General features: G+C 46.4%; 1 protein-coding gene across 5 annotated transcripts in view; it reads right to left on the reverse strand.

Moving 5' to 3' along the window:
* SEMA6A (semaphorin 6A) overlaps positions 1 to 20092 on the reverse strand; it is a 154825-nt gene that overhangs the window by 77021 nt on the left and 57712 nt on the right. For all 5 annotated transcript variants that reach the window (XM_074994985.1, XM_074994986.1, XM_074994984.1 and 2 more), the window contains exon 2: positions 1489 to 1626. In XM_074994985.1, coding sequence (XP_074851086.1) covers positions 1489 to 1588 — 100 coding nt within the window. In that variant the 5' untranslated portion in view covers positions 1589 to 1626. The remainder of the gene's footprint in view (positions 1 to 1488; positions 1627 to 20092) is intronic.

The raw sequence follows: 20092 nt of genomic DNA on the forward strand, positions 1-20092 counted from the left end.
ATAGGTTAATAAGAAAAAAAGAGATGGTGCTTTGCCCTGCCAAGAGGGCAGGGGACTAGACTCGATGACCTTCCAAGGTCCCTTCCAATTCTATGAGATGTGTATTTCCATATTCATAAGCCACAGAGAACAGTAATGACTCTATTGAGCAGGAGGCTCTCCCCTAGGATGAAGGAAACAGGTTCAAAGCTCTACACTAATGAATATTGAATTATTTATACAAAGAGGAATAGCCCCAACAGGAGAAGAGAGAGAGCCCAGAAATTACAGCACTCACCTGTGAGGAGGACCTCTGTGTTTAAATCCCTGCCCCACATCAGGCAGACAGAGCCACAGCTACTGGTTAAGGGGACATGTGAGGCACTACCTTGTTCTCCAGCTAGCCTTTGTCTGAGCTATGAATATGTCTAATGAATCGCAATACAGGTGAGGAGGATGCCTACTTCCTAAACTCACAAGGGCACAGCCTATGGTGAACTGGGTGCTAGGCTGCTGGGAAACGTAAGATTTCCCGGCATAACTTTAGATACCTCTTAAACTTTAGAAGTGGAAACCAGTGTCTAGGTATGTCCAGAGTTAGGGGGGCAACTGAGTGCATATTTTTGAAAGCCAATGGCACCCACCTGTTGTACACAGGCATCTTAACAGGCTGTGAGATGCCTAAGCGCCCCTCATGAATTTAGTCCCCAGAAGGCCTTTTTGGCATAACTGTGATTGAACTGTGGTAACTATGAAAAGAGGAACTTATACTGAGGGTCTCAGCCAGTTGGTCAAATGCAGTCCACACTTTCCCACATAGTCTAGTCAGCCCATCTTGATCCTGACTAGCAGCATCCTGTGCTTGTCTAGCCTCAGAGCCCCCCTCATTAAAGCAGGTCAGAAAATGGAAAATATTTTTGGCCAAAAAATACAGGCTTCTCACCTTCTCACTGAAATAAAAAATCTTACTAAAACCGTTACTGCCCAAAATGCCCAGTGGTGAAGCAGAACAAAGTTTCGTCAGGGGCTGAACAAGCAAGTCTGGTCATTTGGGCAGTTCTCGTAAACCATTTCAATGGTACATCCTCAACACAGTTCCATTTAGTGGGCTACAACCTAGCTGGCTCTCCAGAACTTTGCTTTTGGGTGTTAGGTAAGAAACTTTGTGCGGAGGAAAAACAAGCTTCCTTCATTTGTTGTGGGGTTGAATGGCACCCTGTGAGGTGGCTGTACTGTACAAACTCCAGTTTGAAGGCTGTTCTAGGTTCTGGTGTTACAGGAGCAAGCAGCTAATCAATTCTGCAGACACAGGTCAGGACAGACATGTTCTGCTCTAACTTAATCATTTATAAATGTGATCTGGTTGATTTGAACAGCCATCAAGGAACAAAACAAAACAAAAAGTCAAAGTGTACAAGTTTGAAGCTCATTGATCAATACATCCCTTCTTGGACGTTGGGGAGGGTGGCGGGAAGAGGGGGCTGACAGCATCAGGCCTTTCATACTTACAGTTGCCATGCGAAATACTGATTGGCTCAGAATCTTCTGGGAAACCAGCCCCAGCAAAGTGTAGCAGTGTGAAATATAGCAGCAAGGCTTCTGACCTCATAGTAGTTCAGCGGGGAGTCTTTACTTCTTCACTTCACCCTGTGGAAAACAAACAAAAGCATAAGAACTTCCTGTCCAATCTCTTTTAACTGCTGCACAAAGAAAGTAGGGCGGGAATGGTCAACAAGCAACAACTAAGGGGATTCTCATTATAAAGGAACAAATAAGCATAATTTTTAAAAGGGCCTGTCCTTCTGGGCCCCTTCTCTTTGATTTTTGACCTACAACAAGGCTTGCCGGTATCAACTGCACCTACAACTTCACTTTGAGCAGATTTTAATGTGCTGTGAGCTACCTGTGAATTTTCTGTCTCAGCTGATTGGACCCAGGAAAGAAACTTTGTCTTCTGAGTCAATCAATAGCTGACAAGCATTTTTAGGGAAATATTCCATCTGGTGTTGCTTTGGGTAAGTTTACATAATTAGATGATGACACAGGCCATAAATAAAAGCCACACTACATTATTTAGGTTTTAAAAAAGTGATTAAGGGTTATACTGGGAGACTGATTCATACCCTGCAGCGCTGTGAATCAAATACAGAGAGTTTGATGGAGCACACTGAACATGTCATTGGGTTTTACCATAAAAATATGTACCCATAAATTTAAGTACGATAAAACCAACAATCAACCTGCAGTAAAATAAAGGTAAACAGAACTGTCTAATGTCAGATTTTTTTCCTCTCATGTTTCACCACTGCATTCAGTCATTAACATTTCTTATGCTAAGTAAATATATAAACCCCAAAATCCTGGGGATAAAAAGAACCAAAGGGGCCTGTGCATACAATGAAAGACAGTATTATAATATAGCAAATAGCTCACAATTCTCTAGCACATTTCACAGAGGGGCTGATCTGCAGGGGAAATCAGTCTGAAAAACTGGGGGGTTATTTTCATCCCTTCGATGCTGCCTGCCAAAGATCATCTTTCTGAACAAAGCTATTTTACAGTAGTCTATCAATCATTCAAGATTAATGTGCAGGAAGTCAAACTTTATAACCTGAATAGTCTTTGAAAGTTAATTTGGCAAATAAAGTACTAACTTGCCCTTTTGCAACACAATTTCATATTAGATACCTATAGCTCCTTTTTTCAATTCCAAAAAAAACATCAACAAGTTTGGAGTGTTTCACTTTTAATTGTGCTTTCACAGACACAGCTGGTTCCTAATCGTTTATTTAATTGGGCACAGCACACTAATTAATTTGCCTTTTCTAATATGTGCTTTTAAAGAAAAGCCCAGCTCCTATAATTGAACTTCAGATGGAAACTCTGGTGAAGGCACTGTGATCCATCAGGGCTATAACTAGGTGATTTACGATACTTCATGTTTGCCTTATTGTTCAGACACACAAACTTGAAACCTTGGTGTTCTGTATCTTTATTAATCAAAGTCTGTACCCACTGAAAATAAACTTTGAATGGAGCCACAGAATAACCCACATGAGTCTCAAGAGAATCTGTTCTGCCCAGCACTGGTTACATGGGTGGCCACCTGTGAGTACTGAGACAGCTGTGCCTCCTTGTAGCTATCTTGTTTTCTCCCTTCCCCTTTCTGTCTCATTAATCATCTGTTGTATAGTATGTAGATTGTGAGCTCTCTGGGGCAGGGGCTATCTCAGGCTTGCTTGTTCGTATAGGCTACGTCTACACGTGAAGCCAACATCGAAATAGGCTATTTCGATGAATAACGTCTACATGTCCTCCAGGGCTGGCAATGTCGATGTTCAACTTCGACATTGCACAGGACCACATCGAAATAGGCGCTGCGAGGGTACGTCTACACGCCAAAGTAGCACACATCGAAATAAGGGTGCCAGGCACAGCTGCAGACAGGGTCACAGGGCGGACTCAACAGCAAGACGCTCCCTTAAAGGGCCCCTCCCAGACACAGTTGCACTAAACAACACAAGATACACAGAGCCGACAACTGGTTGCAGACCCTGTGCCTGCAGCATGGATCCCCAGCTGCCGCAGCAGCAGCCAGAAGCCCTGGGCTAAGGGCTGCTGCCCACGGTGACCATAGAGCCCCGCAGGGGCTGGAGAGAGAGCATCTCTCAACCCCCCCAGCTGATGGCCTCCATGGAGGACCCAGCAATTTCGACATTGTGGGACGTGGATCGTCTACACGGTCCCTACTTCGACGTTGAACATCGATGTAGGGCGCTATTCCGATCCCCTCATGAGGTTAGCGACTTCGACGTCTCGCCGCCTAACGTCGAAGTTAACTTCGAAATAGCGCCCGACGCGTGTAGCCGCGACGGGCGTTATTTCGAAGTTAGTGCTACTACTTCGAAGTAGCATGCACGTGTAGACACAGCTATAGTGCACAATATAATAACCCTTGCAGGAGGTCCTTACGTACTCCTGAAACAGAAATAACACAGAAATAATACTCAAAAACAGACATTCCTTCAGGGGTTGCTTTCCCAGCAGTATTTCAAAAGAAAAAGAATGGAGGGGCTGACTTTCTTCCCTCTTACAAGCTTTCTGAAGTACAGTTTTGCTTTTATCTCTAAATTCTCATTTTTCATATTCAGCATGAAGTGTGTATTTTGTCTCTACAAGAGCATTGCAAGGTGACAAAACAAAATACACTGCTATACTATATCAACAAATTTCAATTCCTTCCTCATTGTAAATACTTTGGTCAAATGCAAAGCTCTTTTCTGAAGTACAGGAGAGGAATTGTAGTTTATCTAGAAGAAATTTAACAAACAATTCCATATTTCAGTTTACAGCTGTTTACCCACAATACCAGTCTGCAGACCTATTATTCAAACTTAACGTGGCTTACAGAGGGACCATGCAACAGAAGAATAGCTGCTTTATGTTATTCCCTATCAGCACATCATCAACTAGCTAACAGTATACGTATTATATGTGGAAAAGCACTAAGGCAGCGTTGATAAATCTTGGCCAATCCACAGTACAGCTTTAAAAACCTTATTCATGAGAGGTTGTGATATATCACTCCCTTCTTCTCACTCAACCTTATGAACCATTCCACATGAACATGTAGACAAGAGGGTCTCCAGTCAGATTAATTACCTTTGTCATATTACCCAGTTGTTTTAAGTATATTTTAACTAACAGGAATTTTTTTCTTCACGGGAACACAAAGACTAAGGAGTTTTCAGTCCTGTTATCTCAACAGTGCAAAGCTGTTTTCTACACACAAAAGCTTGAGCGCATAAAAAGAAGTGAGGCATTGTGATGTTCAGTGTCACAGCGCCTAACTTTTTAGGCGCCTTGAGAATCACTGTGAGTCACAAAGCCTTAGTGAAGCACCTAAGCTCCTACACAATGAATAAGAGATTTAGAAAAGCCAGCATGCCAGCAGGGAGCCATCTGAACTAGCCAGCAGGAGATGCCAACAACCGGGGTGTGTGTTAAGCTGCACTCATGTCTCAGAGATAAGCACCCACTGCAGGGGAGGCCCCGTCGCTCTTTGTACTTCCCAATTTCAAACCCTCTCTTCACATTATCAGAGGGGTAGCCATGTTAGTCTATATCTGCAAAAACAAGAAGTCCTGTGGCACCTTATAGACTAACAGATATTTTGGAGCATAAGGTTTTGTGGGCAAAGACCCATTTTGTAAGATGCAAGAGAGACTCTTCATATTAGGCGCCTATACCATTTTAGCAAGAAGCTAAAGGTACTCCTCCCAGAGTTTTTAGCTCAATGCTTAGGGATGCAGGAGATTGCCAAATTCAAGTCATGCTCTTTCTGAGTGGAGAAGAGATTTACAACCTCTCAGATGAGTATTGTAACCATGGACATAGGATATTTGGAACTGGGAGCAGGGTGTTCCTCAGTTTCTCCTGTTGAAGCTGCTGCACTCTAAATAACTAATTAAAAATCATTGGTGCAGGGGGTCTGATTATCCATCTCCAAGCTGTATGGTCTAAGCACCTGGCTATTGAGTCATGTTTGTGCTTTCTCACTTGCCCCATCTGGCCAACATGACTCTGTCAGAGTGAGTGAGACCACAAGCTTGTGTGTGATTTTGAAGCCTGCAGGAACCCAGGATCCAGTCTCCTGGCTCTAATGACTCTTTAATTATTTATGCACAATAAGGATGTCAACAGTTAAATAGTTAACCAGTTCACTGGTAAGCCTCTTCCTTAATGAATGAGGCTTATGGGTTATGGTTAACTGGTAGGAGCTGGAGCAGCCCTTCACTCATCATGGACATAGGGAGCGCCACACGGCCAGAGCAGCCCTGCTCTGCAGCAGCTCCATGCATAGTGGGACTGAGGTTGGGGATAAAGGAAGAGAGTTCCCATATCCCAATTTCCCTGCCTTTGATATTTGCATTTTCACATCATATGCTATGAATGAGACACATCTAGCCCGACTTAATTAGCTTAATTAACACTGGTTCTACACTTGACAGGTAACTTCTATATCCTGGATTCTGGAATTTCCACTCCGACTCATCTGATGAAATGGGTTTTACCCAAAAAAGCTCATGACTTCATGAATTTGTTAGTCTCTAAGGTGCCACAGGACTGCTTGCTGTCCCATATCCCAGGCGAGTTTCCTAACCCCTGAGCTAAATGCTATGAGGGAACACCACCTCTCCCCCAAATGTTTGTGTAAACTTCTCAAAAGGGCCCAATCCAATAGGCATGCTCACAGGGCCCCTACCAGATGGGGTCCCATACCCAACTTAGGCAGGGGAATGCCTGTGTTCCCCTGGCTTGTGAATTGCTCTGGTGGTCAGCAAGCGACAGCTGCTCAGGTGCTTCCGACTGAGAGGCAGCAGTGTGCATGCTCAAAGGCTGAAACATGGGTGTTCTCAGAACAGAACTTTCCTGCAAAAATTTAGGTGTCATGTGAGTGTAGGACTGTACAGGGTTCAGTAGTTTTGTGTATCACAATGGTTTCAAAACTGGAACATTGGCACCTAGATTGTTTTAGCGCATTCAGGCCAAAACCTTGGTCGCTCTTAAGGATATTTTTGTTTGTTTCTAATAAGAGGGAAGCTGATTATACACCATCCTACAATTTGTGTAGTCATTAGCACCAAGCAAATTAAGTACAAAACGCCCCCATTCTGATCTGTTAGCACATTACACCCACTCCTCCCTGCGGTAAATGCAAAGCAATGGAGAACTCAATACGAGGTTACTCTATCAGCCAACGTCAGCTTTTTCTGGAAGGTAATTATACTAATTTAATATGAATTTTGGTATCCTTTCCATGGAGCAAGAGTTTTGATCAGCGTCAGTGAAATTTTAGAAAGATACTTGCTAGAAGTAGTTACCTTCCTTTCTAGTATAAATTCTCTCTTCAGCAAGTCCTCTCCACTCTAGCAGGGCTCCTGGGAATGACAGAAGTATTCTGACTTAACAAGGATGGTGGAATTACTCTCTTAGCAAATGTCCTTCCATATACAGCATGTGATGGAGCACAAATAGCCAGAGGCTGCTCCCCAGAGAATACAGTTACCATCACTAAATATTGGCTTTGAAAACATCCAGGTTTAGCTCCTCGGCTGGTGTAAATTGGTGTAGCACCACTTCCTTCAATAAAGCTATGCCAGTTTATTCCAGCTGAGGCTCTGGCTTCAAGAACTTCCATTCTTCCTATTCAAAAACACACTTTGATCCAACAGAAAAGTATTAATTTGGCAAAAGGATTTTTGTTTGCTTGGGTTTTTTTTGTAGTTTAAAACTCCTGAGATACAGAAAGATTCTATATCAATTCAAAAATATTATCAGTCATTGAGCTGGTGAGGTTTTGAGAAAGGGTATGAGTTTCTTCTGAGTTCTGAAGAGCAAAAACAAGGAATCTATTTTCTTGAATTTCTATGATTAATGCAAGTATACATAAAGGAAAAAGTATCTTGAACTGTTTCCTTGAAATTGATGGACTGGCACAGATGTTAGTGAGAAGAGATTTTCCCAAGTATATATTTTTCCTTCTTTGTCATAGCAGTGCTTAGATATCAAGAAATCATATAATCTGTTCTCTAATATCCAAATCTGAGTCCCCTACGGGAGAAAGTATGGATATCTTGTCTCATTAGAGTAAACTCTTGAAAGTAAGAGTACAGAAGAGTGGGGCACTGATCTTGATAAAGGCATTGAGGTGCCCCTTCTATATAAAATAAAGTTGTTGCAGCTATTAGTCTCTAACCTTAACATTGGGAAAAACAAATTATTGGCATCATGGAGTATTTGACGACAAGGAAGTAAGAGCATCCCTGCCTCAATACGGCTTGTGATAGAAAGAGAATGGTTTGATTTTTTGAGCCAAATGCAATATATAATGTCAGAAAACCTATGATTCTCTGAGACAAAGACACAGATACCAGCATGACATCAGCCTTCTGCTGTCTGATCGTTTTTAGTGTTTAATGAGTGATGGTTCAAGGCAGAAATGCATGCAGAATAACCCTTTGACTAAGGAAATGAATATATTGCTAGTGCCATGATATTCTATTACCTTGTGACTGTGTGGACTGTAAAAGAAGGGTTTGCCTTACTCTGCACATACTACCTGTAAAATGTAACTATAAAAGAAAGGTTACTCACCGTAGTAACGGTGGTTCTTCGAGATGTGTCCCCGTGGGTGCTCCACATTAGGTGTCGGGCTCGCCCGGCGCCGCAGATCGGATCTTCCAAGCAGTTTCTGCCGGACCGCGCATGCGCCGGTGCGCGCCGCTCCCCCGCGCGCTCCCGGCCATGTGCGCGATCCGGTCCCCGCCAGTTCCTTGACCAACCGCCTCGGATGCTCCTGCAAAACACTAAACAGAGATCCGGAGCGGGGAGGATGGGCGGGTAGTGGAGCACCCACGGGGACACATCTCGAAGAACCACCGTTACTACGGTGAGTAACCTTTCTTTCTTCTTCGAGTGTCCCCGTGGGTGCTCCACATTAGGTGACTACCCAGCAGTAACCCAAGATAGGAGGTGGGTAATCGGATTATGTGCAGCTTGTCCCCGAGAGGACCGCTGCCAAGAGACGGGTATCCTCTTGGAATACCCTGTGAAGGGCGTAATGTTTGGCGAAGGTGTCACAGGATGACCAGGTCGCCACTCTGCAAATGTCTTTTAGCGCAACGCCCTTGAAAAAGACTGTTGATGCTGCCACCGCCCTAGTGGAATGAGCCCTGGGCGTGGCCAGTAAAGGAGTCTTTTTGAGTTTGTAGCACATTTTTATGCAAGATACGATGTGCTTAGAGATTCTCTGCGAAGAGAGACATTCTCCTTTTGATTTGGGAGCGATAGAGACTAGGAGCCTATCCGTTCTCCGGAAGGACTTGGTCCTGTCCATATAGAAAGCTAGCGCCTGCTCACGTCCAGGAGGTGTAGGCGCACCTCTTTGTTAGAGTTATGAGGCTTTGGATAAACAAGGGTAAACAATAGGTTCGTTAGTATGAAACTCAGAAAGAAACTTTAGGAACAAAGGCTGGATGTAGCCGTATGGTTACCGCCTCCTTGGAAAAACAGCGCAGGGCGGCGTTGCCATAACTGCCTCAAGCTCGCTCACCCTGCGAGCTGACGTGATTGCGAGAAGAAAGGTCGTCTTCATCATAAGGAGGCGGAGGGAAACCGTGGCCAAAGGCTCAAACGGTGGTCCCCTTTTCGCATTAAGCACCAGGTCCGAGTTCCACAGAGGTGGAAGCGGTTTCTGAGGGGGGTATAGGCTTACCAGCCCTTTGAAGAACCTGGTAACCATGGGATGGGCGAACACCGTGTGCCCTTCCTCTTCGTGTCTGAACACCAAAATGGCGGCCAGGTGGACCTGAAACGAGGATAGCGAGAGTCCTCCTCTCTTGAGGTCCAGTAAATACTCTAATATCACAGCCATAGGCACCGAAAGGGGGCTAGCTGTTTGGTAGAACACCATGCCGTAAAGCGAGTCCATTTCTGCTTGAAGGTCTTCCTGGTGGAAGTCCTCCTGCTACTTTCTAGGACTTGCTGCACTTCCTCCGTACATGTGCTCTCTAGGGAGCTAAGCCATGGATTAACCACGTTTGTAGTCGCAGGCTTTGGGGGTGCGGATACACTATGGACCCCTGGGCTTGCGTGAGCAGATCCCGCGCCACCGGAGGGGACCTCAGTGGCCGGTCCGACATGCACAGGAATAGGGGGAACCATTGCTGTCGATCCCACGTTGGGACTATCGGGATCATTCAGGTTCCTTCCCTCCTGGCTTTCTGCAACACTTTGTGGATGAGCACTGTGGGAGGGAAAGCGTAAAGCAGGGGGCCCCTCCATGAGATCGCGAAGGCATCCCTCAGGGACCCCCGTCCCAGTCCTGCCCTGGAGCAGAATTGTGGGCACTTCTTGTTGTGCTGAGTAGCAAACAGGGTCTATCTGGGGAAAAACCCCATGCGTGGAAAAATCGGTTGCAGCAGATCGGGACGGATCTGCCACTCGTGCGTGAGTGCGAAACGCCTGCTCAGCTGGTCTGCCTTCACATTGCGAGCGCCTGGTAAGTACGAGGCTTTCAAGGTTACATTGTTGGCGATGCAGCAGTTCCACAACCGGACTGCTTCTACACATAAGGCACGGGACCGAGCTCCTCCTTGCCGATTTATATAAAACATGGTGGAGGTATCGTCTGTACTGATCCCGACTACCTTGCCTTTCAGTTGGTCTCGAAAGTGTCTGCAGGCGTTGAACACTGCTTTGAGCTCCAGTATATTTGTGTGCAGTGACTGCTCCATAGAGGACCACAGCCCTTGCGTCACCTCTTCGCCCATGTGTGCTCCCCACCCTATGAGGGGGGCATCTGTAGTAAGAAAAACCAATACGTGTGGTTGGTGGAAGGGTACCCTTGTTAGCAGGTTCTCTGGGTTTACCCACCATTGCAGGGATTTGCGCACCTCCGTTGTGGGCGACGCCATCCTGTGAACAGTGTGTGCTGCCGGTTTGTATACGCTCGCCAGCCAATGCTGCATGCTGCGCATGTGTAACCTGGCGTTCTGTTGTACGAAACGTTGCTGCTGCCATGTGGCCCAGCGGCTGTAAGCACGTCAGAACCGGCACCATAGGGCTGAAGGTGAAGCCTTGCGCGAGGGAGCCGATGGCCCGAAAGCGAGTCTCTGGTAGATACGCCCTCACTGTAATAGAATTTATGCGTGCCCCTACGAACTCTATGTCCTGTGTGGGGTCTGTCTTTGATTTTGTCAGATTGATAAGCAGGCCGAGCGAAGAGAACGTGCCTGCTGTGACACATATTATGCGTAGTACCTCCTCCTTTGAGGCCCCTTTGAGTAGGCAGTCATTCAGATACTGGAATATAAATACCCCCTGTCTGTGCAGGTAGGCTGACACCACTGCCAAGGTCTTGGTGAAGACTCTGGGGGCTGAGGAGAGCCCAAACGGTAGGACCTTGTAAGTCGAGGGCTGCGAACCAATCTCCATCGTCTAGTGCCGTAAGGATGGAGGCGTTTGTGATCATCCGAAAACGTTGCTTGCGCAGGTACCGGTGAGGCCTCGAAAATCTAAGATGGACCTCCCCGTGAGGAAGTACCTCGAGTAGAACCCTCTCCCTTGCAGTTGCTCCGGCACTCTTTCCACTGCCCCTACGAGCATGAGATGGTCTACCTCCTGCTTGAGCCTCGCTACATGGGAGGTCTCCTGGAGGTGGGGCCCCGGGTGGAGGTCATGGCGGTGGGAGCAACTGGGAGGGGATGGCGTACCCCGTGGCTATGATCTCCAGCACCCATGTGTCTGTGGTGATCCTTTGCCACTGGTTATAAAATGGTCGGATGATGGCCTTGAGCACTGGTTTCGTGCCCTCTGGAAGCGAGTCCATGAGGGAGGTCAACCTAATGTGGTTGTTGAAATTATGGTTCGCTAGATGCGCTGCGTAATTTGCCATTGGCAACAGTAGCGTGGAGGAGGAGTAGACCTTTCTGCCCAACAGCTCTAGCTTTTTGGCATGTTTGTTTATTCCCCCACGTTGCGACGACTCCGCCACCAAAGAATTTGGTTGTGGGTGGCTGAACAGGAACTCCATGCCCTTCGTGGGCACGAAGTATTTTTTTTTTTTTTTTTTTTTTTTTCGCTCTTTTGTGGACAGGCGGAATAGTCGCGGGAGTCTGCCATATCATAGTGGCAGGCTCCAAGATTGCGTCATCAGCGGTATTGCTATTTTGGAGGAGGCCGGAGGTCTCAGATTTTTGAGGAGCTTATGGTGTTGCTCTTGCACCTTTGCTGTCTGGAAGCCTTGCGTGAAGGCCACCCTCGTAAAACAGCTCTTGGAACTGTTTGAGATCGTCCGGAGGATGGACGCCCCCCGGGGCCGTAGCCTCATCCGGGGAGGAAAGCGAGGAACCGCTGGGGTACGTCTTTCTGGACCCTTCCGGTTCCTGCTGATGATGGTACACCCTCTCACTAGAGGTGTGCGAGGAAAAATCTCGGGGTTCCATAACCAGTCCCCCCTGAGATGCTTAAGTCTCTGTCCCCGGTCACAATTGCCCTTGGGGGTACGAGATCGTTCGTAGGGATCTTTCCCTAGTAGATTGCCGATGGTGTCTATGCCCTGCGTGGTAGGGGCGACCACGGCAGTATAAGCACTGGTCTTGGGAAGGTGACCTAGACCACTCCCTTGGTGCATACCCTTTGCGTCTGGGGGAGGGAGACCGTCGAGACCCTGGAGAGAGCGACTTTGCCTAATAGTCCAGCGGTTCAAATCCCAGGAAGGGTGGAGGTGGTCCCAGCCAGGGTGAGGCTGGTTGCAGAAATGGAGAAGGGGGCTCTGGGTAGGCCAAGGAGGGGGGGGACCCCTGCCTTCTAGTTGGAGTCTGCAACATAGCGGAGGGCTGTGAGAAAGCAACTACACAGCCCTGTGCGGAGAGGGGCTGCAATGCCTCCTCTTGTGTGCAGTCTTCCCCCTCCCTTGAGGAGGTAACTCCGCCCCTGACATACAGGGGATCCCGGCCACGTCCGCACCGAGCTCGGCACACTCGAAGTCGGTGCCGCATGTGCGGTGTCCTTCGGTGCCGGCAGGCTGCGTGCCTGCGCGCTCTGCACCGCCGGTTTTCCGGGGGTAGGTGGTACCGGCGCTTGTTTAGCCGCCGCCCTGCCTGCGGTGCGGGGCGGCTGGCTGATTATCGAAGGGTGAGCCGCTTGCACGTGGCTCTCCGTGCCGCCGCCGATCAGCTGTTGCTGCGGCTGGGGGCTGCTCGCTCCTCCCGTCCCGCTCGTTGTTGCTGCCGGCAGGGATCGGGCTGGGGGGCATACAGGGCATTCCGGCGTCCGCACCGAGCTCGGCACGCTCAAGGGCGGTGCCGCACGTGCGGTGTCCTCCAGTGCCGGCAGGCTACGTGCCTGCGCGCTCTGCACCGCCGGTTCCCCAGGGGTCGGTGCCGCTGCCTGCGGCGCCGCTGGTACCAGCGCTTGTTTAGCCGCCGCCCTGCCTGCGGTGCGGGGCGGCTGGCTGATTATCGGAGGCTGAGCTGCTTCCACGTGGCTCTCCGTGCCGCCGCCGATCAGCTGTTGCTGCGGCTGGGGGCTGCTCGCTCCTCCCGTCCCGCTCGCTGTTGCTGCCGGCAGGGATCGGGCTGGGGAGCATACAGGGGATTCCGGCCCCGTCTGCACCGAGCTCGGCACGCTCGAGGGCGATGCCGCATGTGCGGTGTCCTCCGGTGCCGGCAGGCTGCGTGCCTGCGCGCTCTGCACCGCCGGTTCCCCGGGGGTCGGTGCCGCTGCCTGCGGTGCCGCCAGTACCGGCGTTTGCTTAGCCGCCGCCCTGCCTGCGGTGCGGGGCGGCTGGCTGAGTATTGGAGGCTGAGCCGCTTCCACGTGGCTCTCCGTGCCGCCGCCGATCAGCTGTTGCTGCGGCTGGGGGCTGCTTGCTCCTCCCGTCCCGCTCGCTGTTGCTGCCGGCAGGGATCGGGCTGGAGATACTTTCCTCCGTTTCTGCGCTGATGGGGTGAGGGAGGCAGCTTTCCTTTTAAGGGCCCCGGAGGGTCCCTCCTGCTGCGGCCGCTCCGGCACTTCTGGCTGGAGGGCCTTGTCAAGAAGCAGCATTTTTTTTTTTTTTTTTTTTTTTTTTAAAGCCTGAAGAGGACATTGTTGGTGAGTCTTTGTGTTTTTAAGTGGGTACTTAGCACCTTCTTTGTGCCGTTTTCCCCGTCCGATGGTCTGCCTTAGCCGGAGGGCTGATAGCCCTAGCTCCTGGCCTCCGGCGCTTGTTACTGGGACTGGCTGAGCTGTCCCTCTCCTAGCTTGTTCGTTGTGGTTTTTTTTTTTTTTTTTTTTTACAAAATAACAAACGGCTAGCTTATAGTAGCCTAAGTGCCTGAAAAAACTTTAAGAAAAAACAGATAAAGCCATTGAATACACTACTTGGCCTTAGCCTAGTTGGATTCCGTCTGCAGCCGATGGCGGTTAAGAGGAACTGGCGGGGACCGGATCGCGCACATGGCCGGGAGCGCGCGGGGGAGCGGCGCGCACCGGCGCATGCGCGGTCCGGCAGAAACTGCTTGGAAGATCCGATCTGCGGCGCCGGGCGAGCCCGACACCTAATGTGGAGCACCCACGGGGACACTCGAAGAAGAAGTGACAATTTCCTGGCAGATTCTGTGAAAACCGAAAACCACTTTGGATCCTGAGAACAGTGGAATAGTTCCTGTTAAAGCAGCACCTGCAAATATATTTAGAGAAGACTACAGTGCTTAGACCTTGAAAGCTATAATCTTCCACATCAGGGAAACTCCCGTTTAACTTTTCAGCACAGATGTACCCTCAGATAATCAGGTGCAATTTTAAATAATGTCTGAAGCCAGAACAATGCTGGAGGTTTTGTGTGGGTTTCTAATTATGATCAGTCTTGCACAGCTTTTGCTGGATTCATCTCATAAACATAATTTAAATCAAGACTGGATGTCTTTCCAAAAAGATATGCTGTAATTCAATCCACAAACTATTTGGCTTAATATAGGGATCACTTGGTGAAATCTAATGGCTTGTGTTAGACTAAGTGACTATAATGACCATAAAATATATATATTTGTACAAACTGAGGGAGACTAACTACCTACCCGCAAACTAGGCTTGGCGTGTATGGAATAAAATGTGCTGCAGAAACTGTGAATGAGAAGTCTAAGTATTAAAGGTATACCTTCCCCCCGACCAGGGAAAAGAATTTGAAGAACTGCATAAGGAAAGGAGACATGGCCTGTAAAACCAGCAGTAAAGTATCTCTGGATCCAGAATTCAAGGCCCCATAAACAACTCAAAAACAGGTTCTTTCGTCACATGCAGAGAACCAGCCTACATGACAATTAATGAAAGGAACAAGCTCCTCTAAATATGTTGGCTTATCGACAAGTATAAATTTTGATAAGTGATTTAGGAGCCTAAGTCTCATTTTTAAAAGTGACTTAGACACTTAGGAGCCTAACTCTCATTGAAAGTGTGCACACGTGTGTGTGTGTGTGTGTGTGTGTGTGTGGTGTGTGTGTATATATATATATATATAAACGTTTATATAAGAAGAGTCCTTCCTCGTAGTAAAAGCTACTTTACTCAATTGCTCACCCTCCTTTCTATTTCTCACTCTACTGCAGGCTTGCTGTCTGATGATGTGCAACTCCTTTAAGCTCTACTCCCTCCAGATGGAGGAGCCTTTGGAAATCTTAGTATACATTCAGAGTACCATTATTATTGTTTGCCACTTCTAAATTCACAGCACCTGGAAAGAGAAAACCAGAGTTCTCTGCACGCCAGCAAAAGAGACTAGAAATAAAACAGCAATTACAGGAATTATCCTGCAACTTACTATCCCTGTGAAAAGAGGAACAGTAGACAGATGGAATCAGCTAGGAGAGGTGCCCAGGAGAATGTCCTCTTGCTACATGTGACTTTTGATCAGTAGTTCTGTTGTGTGACAGTTAGATCGATCATGCAGAGACCACTCAGGTGTGGCTGAGTGTGGCAGTGAAGAAGATCACACACACTGTTCTGATAACCACTGGAGGATGGGATGGTGCAGGCAACGGCAGCAGGCAAAGAATGAACAGAAGCGATGAAAGCTCAAGGGTGCTTTCAGAAATGAACGCACACTATGACGTAGGTGACGCAGTGGTAGCAATCAGAGAACTGTCTACATTAGCTCTGAATTGACCCACAACAAGATGATGCCTGGGATGGCCACTTCCTTTTTCCTCTGATGATAATCAGCCACCTGAGTGCACTCAGGTGGCTTTAACTACTCATACCAGATGCTTCTTTCATCATAGCTACTAACCATCAATATCTCTCTGTGACCCACTGTGTATCTGTCATTCGTCTTTCCCTCCTCCTTTCTTGCTCCTGTGGTCTCTACAGCTGCCCATCCAACATGTCTCAAGCACTCCAGGTATCAGATATTGATGGGCATAAAGTATAGTAGCCACACAGGCTGCGTCATTGTGCACACTGGTCGGGGCCTCTGCCACATGCACTTTACTAGGGGGCAAGCAATGGCCCATAGTGCAGGTTTGTGCAGAGAAGGACGTCTACTCTTTTCAGCTGAACAGAGCCTCTATGAATTTTAAGTTCTGGGGGAGGCAAGGTCTGACCATTGTGTGGGTAAAACTTATACAATGTCTGGTACAATGGCCTTCTTAGCTATGATTTGACTCTGTGAGTGCTACAACAATAAAAGCATCAGAGGGGTAGCCGTGTTAGTCTGCGTCCATAAAAATAACAAAAAGTCCTGTCGCACCTGAAAGCCTAACAGATATACTGGAGCATAAGCTTTCATGGGCAAATATCTTTTAGTCTATAAGTTGCCACAGGACTTTTTTGTTTTCACAATAAAAGCAAGACAAATAAATACATTAATACAGGTGCATGGAAATTCTATGCACATCAATTATGCACATCTCAAAATGCTCCCTGCACATGGGGCCATCCTGTGACATATGCACTTTACTACCACTGTAATTAGATTTAGCATTGCTTACTCATTTCCCAACTGCTCAGGCTGCATACCACATATAATGATTGGGCCAGGGCATACACAAGGGTGGAGCATAGGATATAGATATAGATATTTAATACAGCAAGTGATAGCATACAGCTTCACTAAGGAGAAAAATGAAATGTTGCCAAAAATTTAATCAGATACTCCATAGTCATCTATTCAGGGATAGATGCTAGTTTCTAGTAAAACTAGCACCAACTTAAGGGTAAAACCAAGTTTCAAATCAAAATGCAAATGTTTCTCAAAAATATTTCAAGAGGGTTTGCTTCTATTGTATCATGTTGATGTTTGTATATAAGTGAGTACTCATTTGCAATGTTACACAGGCAATAAATCATACCCAGCAATGTCAGGTCTGCTATGTAATATCTGTCTCCTGACTCGGTGGCTGAAAGCTGCACAGATTTGGAAAAACCCATGCAGAACTGATGAATCACTTCTTGAAGAAGGTGCCATGTCAGTAGGTAATGCTGGCACCCTATCTTGTACACTCATCCCTCTTTAAGTGACTATTTACTTACGAGTACTTGCTAAAATGAGGGACACATACACCTACCTTTTTCACTAGATGAATGAATTCCCCCCACCCCGCTAGTATGAGTCTTACCCCTCACCCCACAGACCCAACCCGCCGCACCCTGAAACCCCACCGGCTCTGCAGATCCAACCCACCACAGCCTGACGCCTCCCACCAGCCCTACAGACCCAACCCACTGCAGCCTGACCCCCTCCCCCGACAGCCCCAACCCAATCTGCAGCAGCCTTAACTCCCCCACCTGCCCCACAGACACAACCTGCAGGAGCCTGAAACCCTCGTCTGCCCCATGGACCCAACCCACCACAGCCTTAACACCCTGCCCTCTCTGTGGACCTAACCAGCTGCAGCCTTAATCTCTCCACCTGACTCAAAGACCCAACCTGCCACTGGGTTTTAACTCTCCCTCCTGCTCATGGCCGCCCCAAACTGCGCCCAGGCTTTCACCTTCTCTAACCACCCTCTCCAACCTAAAGTTCATGTACCTGTCAAAAGCAGCACCACATGCTGCCACTCCTTTGCTGAATTATGAGCACTTGGAACCAATCAGAGACCTTTACATGTATTTTAATGGAAAGTTAGTGTCCCTCTTACGAGTTTTCGCCTACAAGCAGAAAGTTGGGAACCAATTGTGCTCATATAGCAAGGGATGAGTGTATAGATCATCATTGCCAATCATTCCAGTATAGTGCAAAAGGACTATGTAAAAAGACAAATTAAAGCTCAAACAGGAAAAACCTTGTACTGACCTGAGTGACACAGTTCCAATGATGAAAGCTTAATAGGATGCTGTGGTTCAGGTACAGAACGGACATATGGAAGATAAACATCTCTCAGATGGAATTAGAAGTACCTCAGGCCTATTGATTCTGGTTGTAACCTTTACTGTAAACAGTCTAAAGGGACTTCGTCAGATACCCGTTCAGTGACATTCGCATTGAAAAACAGCACTAACACAAATGAAAAAATGGCCATGGTTCCTTGCTGAAGTATCTGCTCCCCTTTATTTTTCTGGTTATCTGTTTGTTAGGGTGTCAGAGATACACATTTCAGAGGTACGTGTAACAGAGTGGCATTTTCCTGCTCACACAGCAAAAGAAACAATCTTGTTTTGTCTTGAAGCTGACAGTGGTATCATATCAAGCTATTTCCCTTTCTAATAATTCCTCAATTTTATACTGAAAACAGGCTTTCCAAAACTGGCAAGAAAGCCATTTGTGCCTGGAGGATCATTGCCAGAAACATGTTCAATTGTATTTTAGAGGCAATAAGCTCTGCATTAAAGAACAAAGGCAGTGTCCAAAACATTCCTCTTCCTTACCACCAGAGACACAGAGCAACAGAGCTAACTTTAGAAGGGCTTGTTCAGTCATCACATTGAGGTCTTTATTATTTTAAATACACCTAATTTGTTTAAGAGATAAAAATTGCTCTATTGATTGTTTGTGGGCTTCAGTAAACCACTGTCAAGAATTTGAATTGATGTAGGAGCTAAATGTAACACTGCCTTTTGACAAGACAGAACATCATCCTAATACACGCTTTGCTGTTTCATCTCATTTTAACAGAAAACAGATACACTACCAGCAACACCATCAGTTTTCCCAGCCATAACTTTGCCTGGGAAATATCAGTGCTAGTCAATTGACCTTCTAGTCCCTCTTCTGGCATATGAAATTAAAATTATACTGCAGCATGTGATCCCAAGGTATAAAGAAAATGAAATGTGGTCTTTTCCTTTTGTTATTAATAACAGCAAAGGTGAAACATGAGCCCAGGTATTTTGTCAAAACACTATTGCCAAAACCTGCTGATTAAAACTTTGACAAAGCTCTGCAGACATCTTCTGAGCTGCTACATGTCTATGGTAAACATAACATCAGGATCAGGCAGTAATCCTAAAATAATCCCACTAATGCATTAAACTCTTCACGTCAGATTCCCTCAACTACTCAGCATATGCCTCCTTTCATTGTTGCTAGTACATGTTTAAATAGATTCCAGTCTTCACTTCAATCTCCTCCCACACCCAGAAGAACAAAAAAAAAAAAAAAAATTTATAGTTGATTTATGTCTGCACAACATATCAAATCATACAAAGAGCACAGCATTATGCCAGACCAAAATTAGGATCCCAAATTACTTATCATTGTGTTTTAGACAGGCTGATTGCTGCTTAACATAATCATAAATAAATATTTTTATTTTGCATATTTTAAATTTAAAACGAAACTCAAGAAATGAAATATTGTCTTAGTTTGTGGCATTTGGTTGCTTTCTTTAAGAAACTCATTTTTATGTTTTTGAAAGGAAAACGATCACCTTTTAATTTGAGGAAACAGCAGAGCACACCTTTAAGTCTTCAGGAATCAGAGTACATCACCTAGCTTTTCTACAATTACTGATCTGTGATGTTGGGCACATTAATGAAATTTACTTAGAAAAAAGAACCACTAACCTGGCTTGATTTATATTCAGTAGAAAGACAATTTTCTGCAGTACACATTCCAAAAGGTAATAATCAAATTTAGCTCAAAAGTGATTGAAATACCACATCTCAAAAATATGGATCAAGTTTACTGTAACCGTCTCACAATGCTAATCACTTCTGAAAATTTAAATCATTGCTTGATTAATCCAATCACTCGTGGCATGCCCCCATAAAAGCGTATTATCTCTACAGCAAAAATGGCAACTTTACATGAATCCAGTTATTGTAAAATACCAGAATAGCCTCGTCCTGTCAATAACAGGATTTAGGACAAATTTAAAAATCATAGTCTATCATAAAATCATAGGACTGGAAGGGCTTTCAAGATGCCTTCTAATCTGGTCTCCTGTGCTAATGGAAGGAATAAGAGCACTTCTATGCTTACTGGGGGATCAGCACCCTGCGATCCATCTTCGGGGGGGGGGGGGTCAATTTTCCCACATGTGTGAAGACAGGGAAAAATTAATCTGTCTGGGCTCACCCAGAATTATGTTAAATTTTCCTGCAACCGTGTTATACTGTTGACTCACATTTA

Source organism: Carettochelys insculpta, chromosome 5 (assembly GCF_033958435.1).
Source record: "Carettochelys insculpta isolate YL-2023 chromosome 5, ASM3395843v1, whole genome shotgun sequence".
Lineage (NCBI taxonomy): Eukaryota > Metazoa > Chordata > Testudines > Carettochelyidae > Carettochelys > Carettochelys insculpta.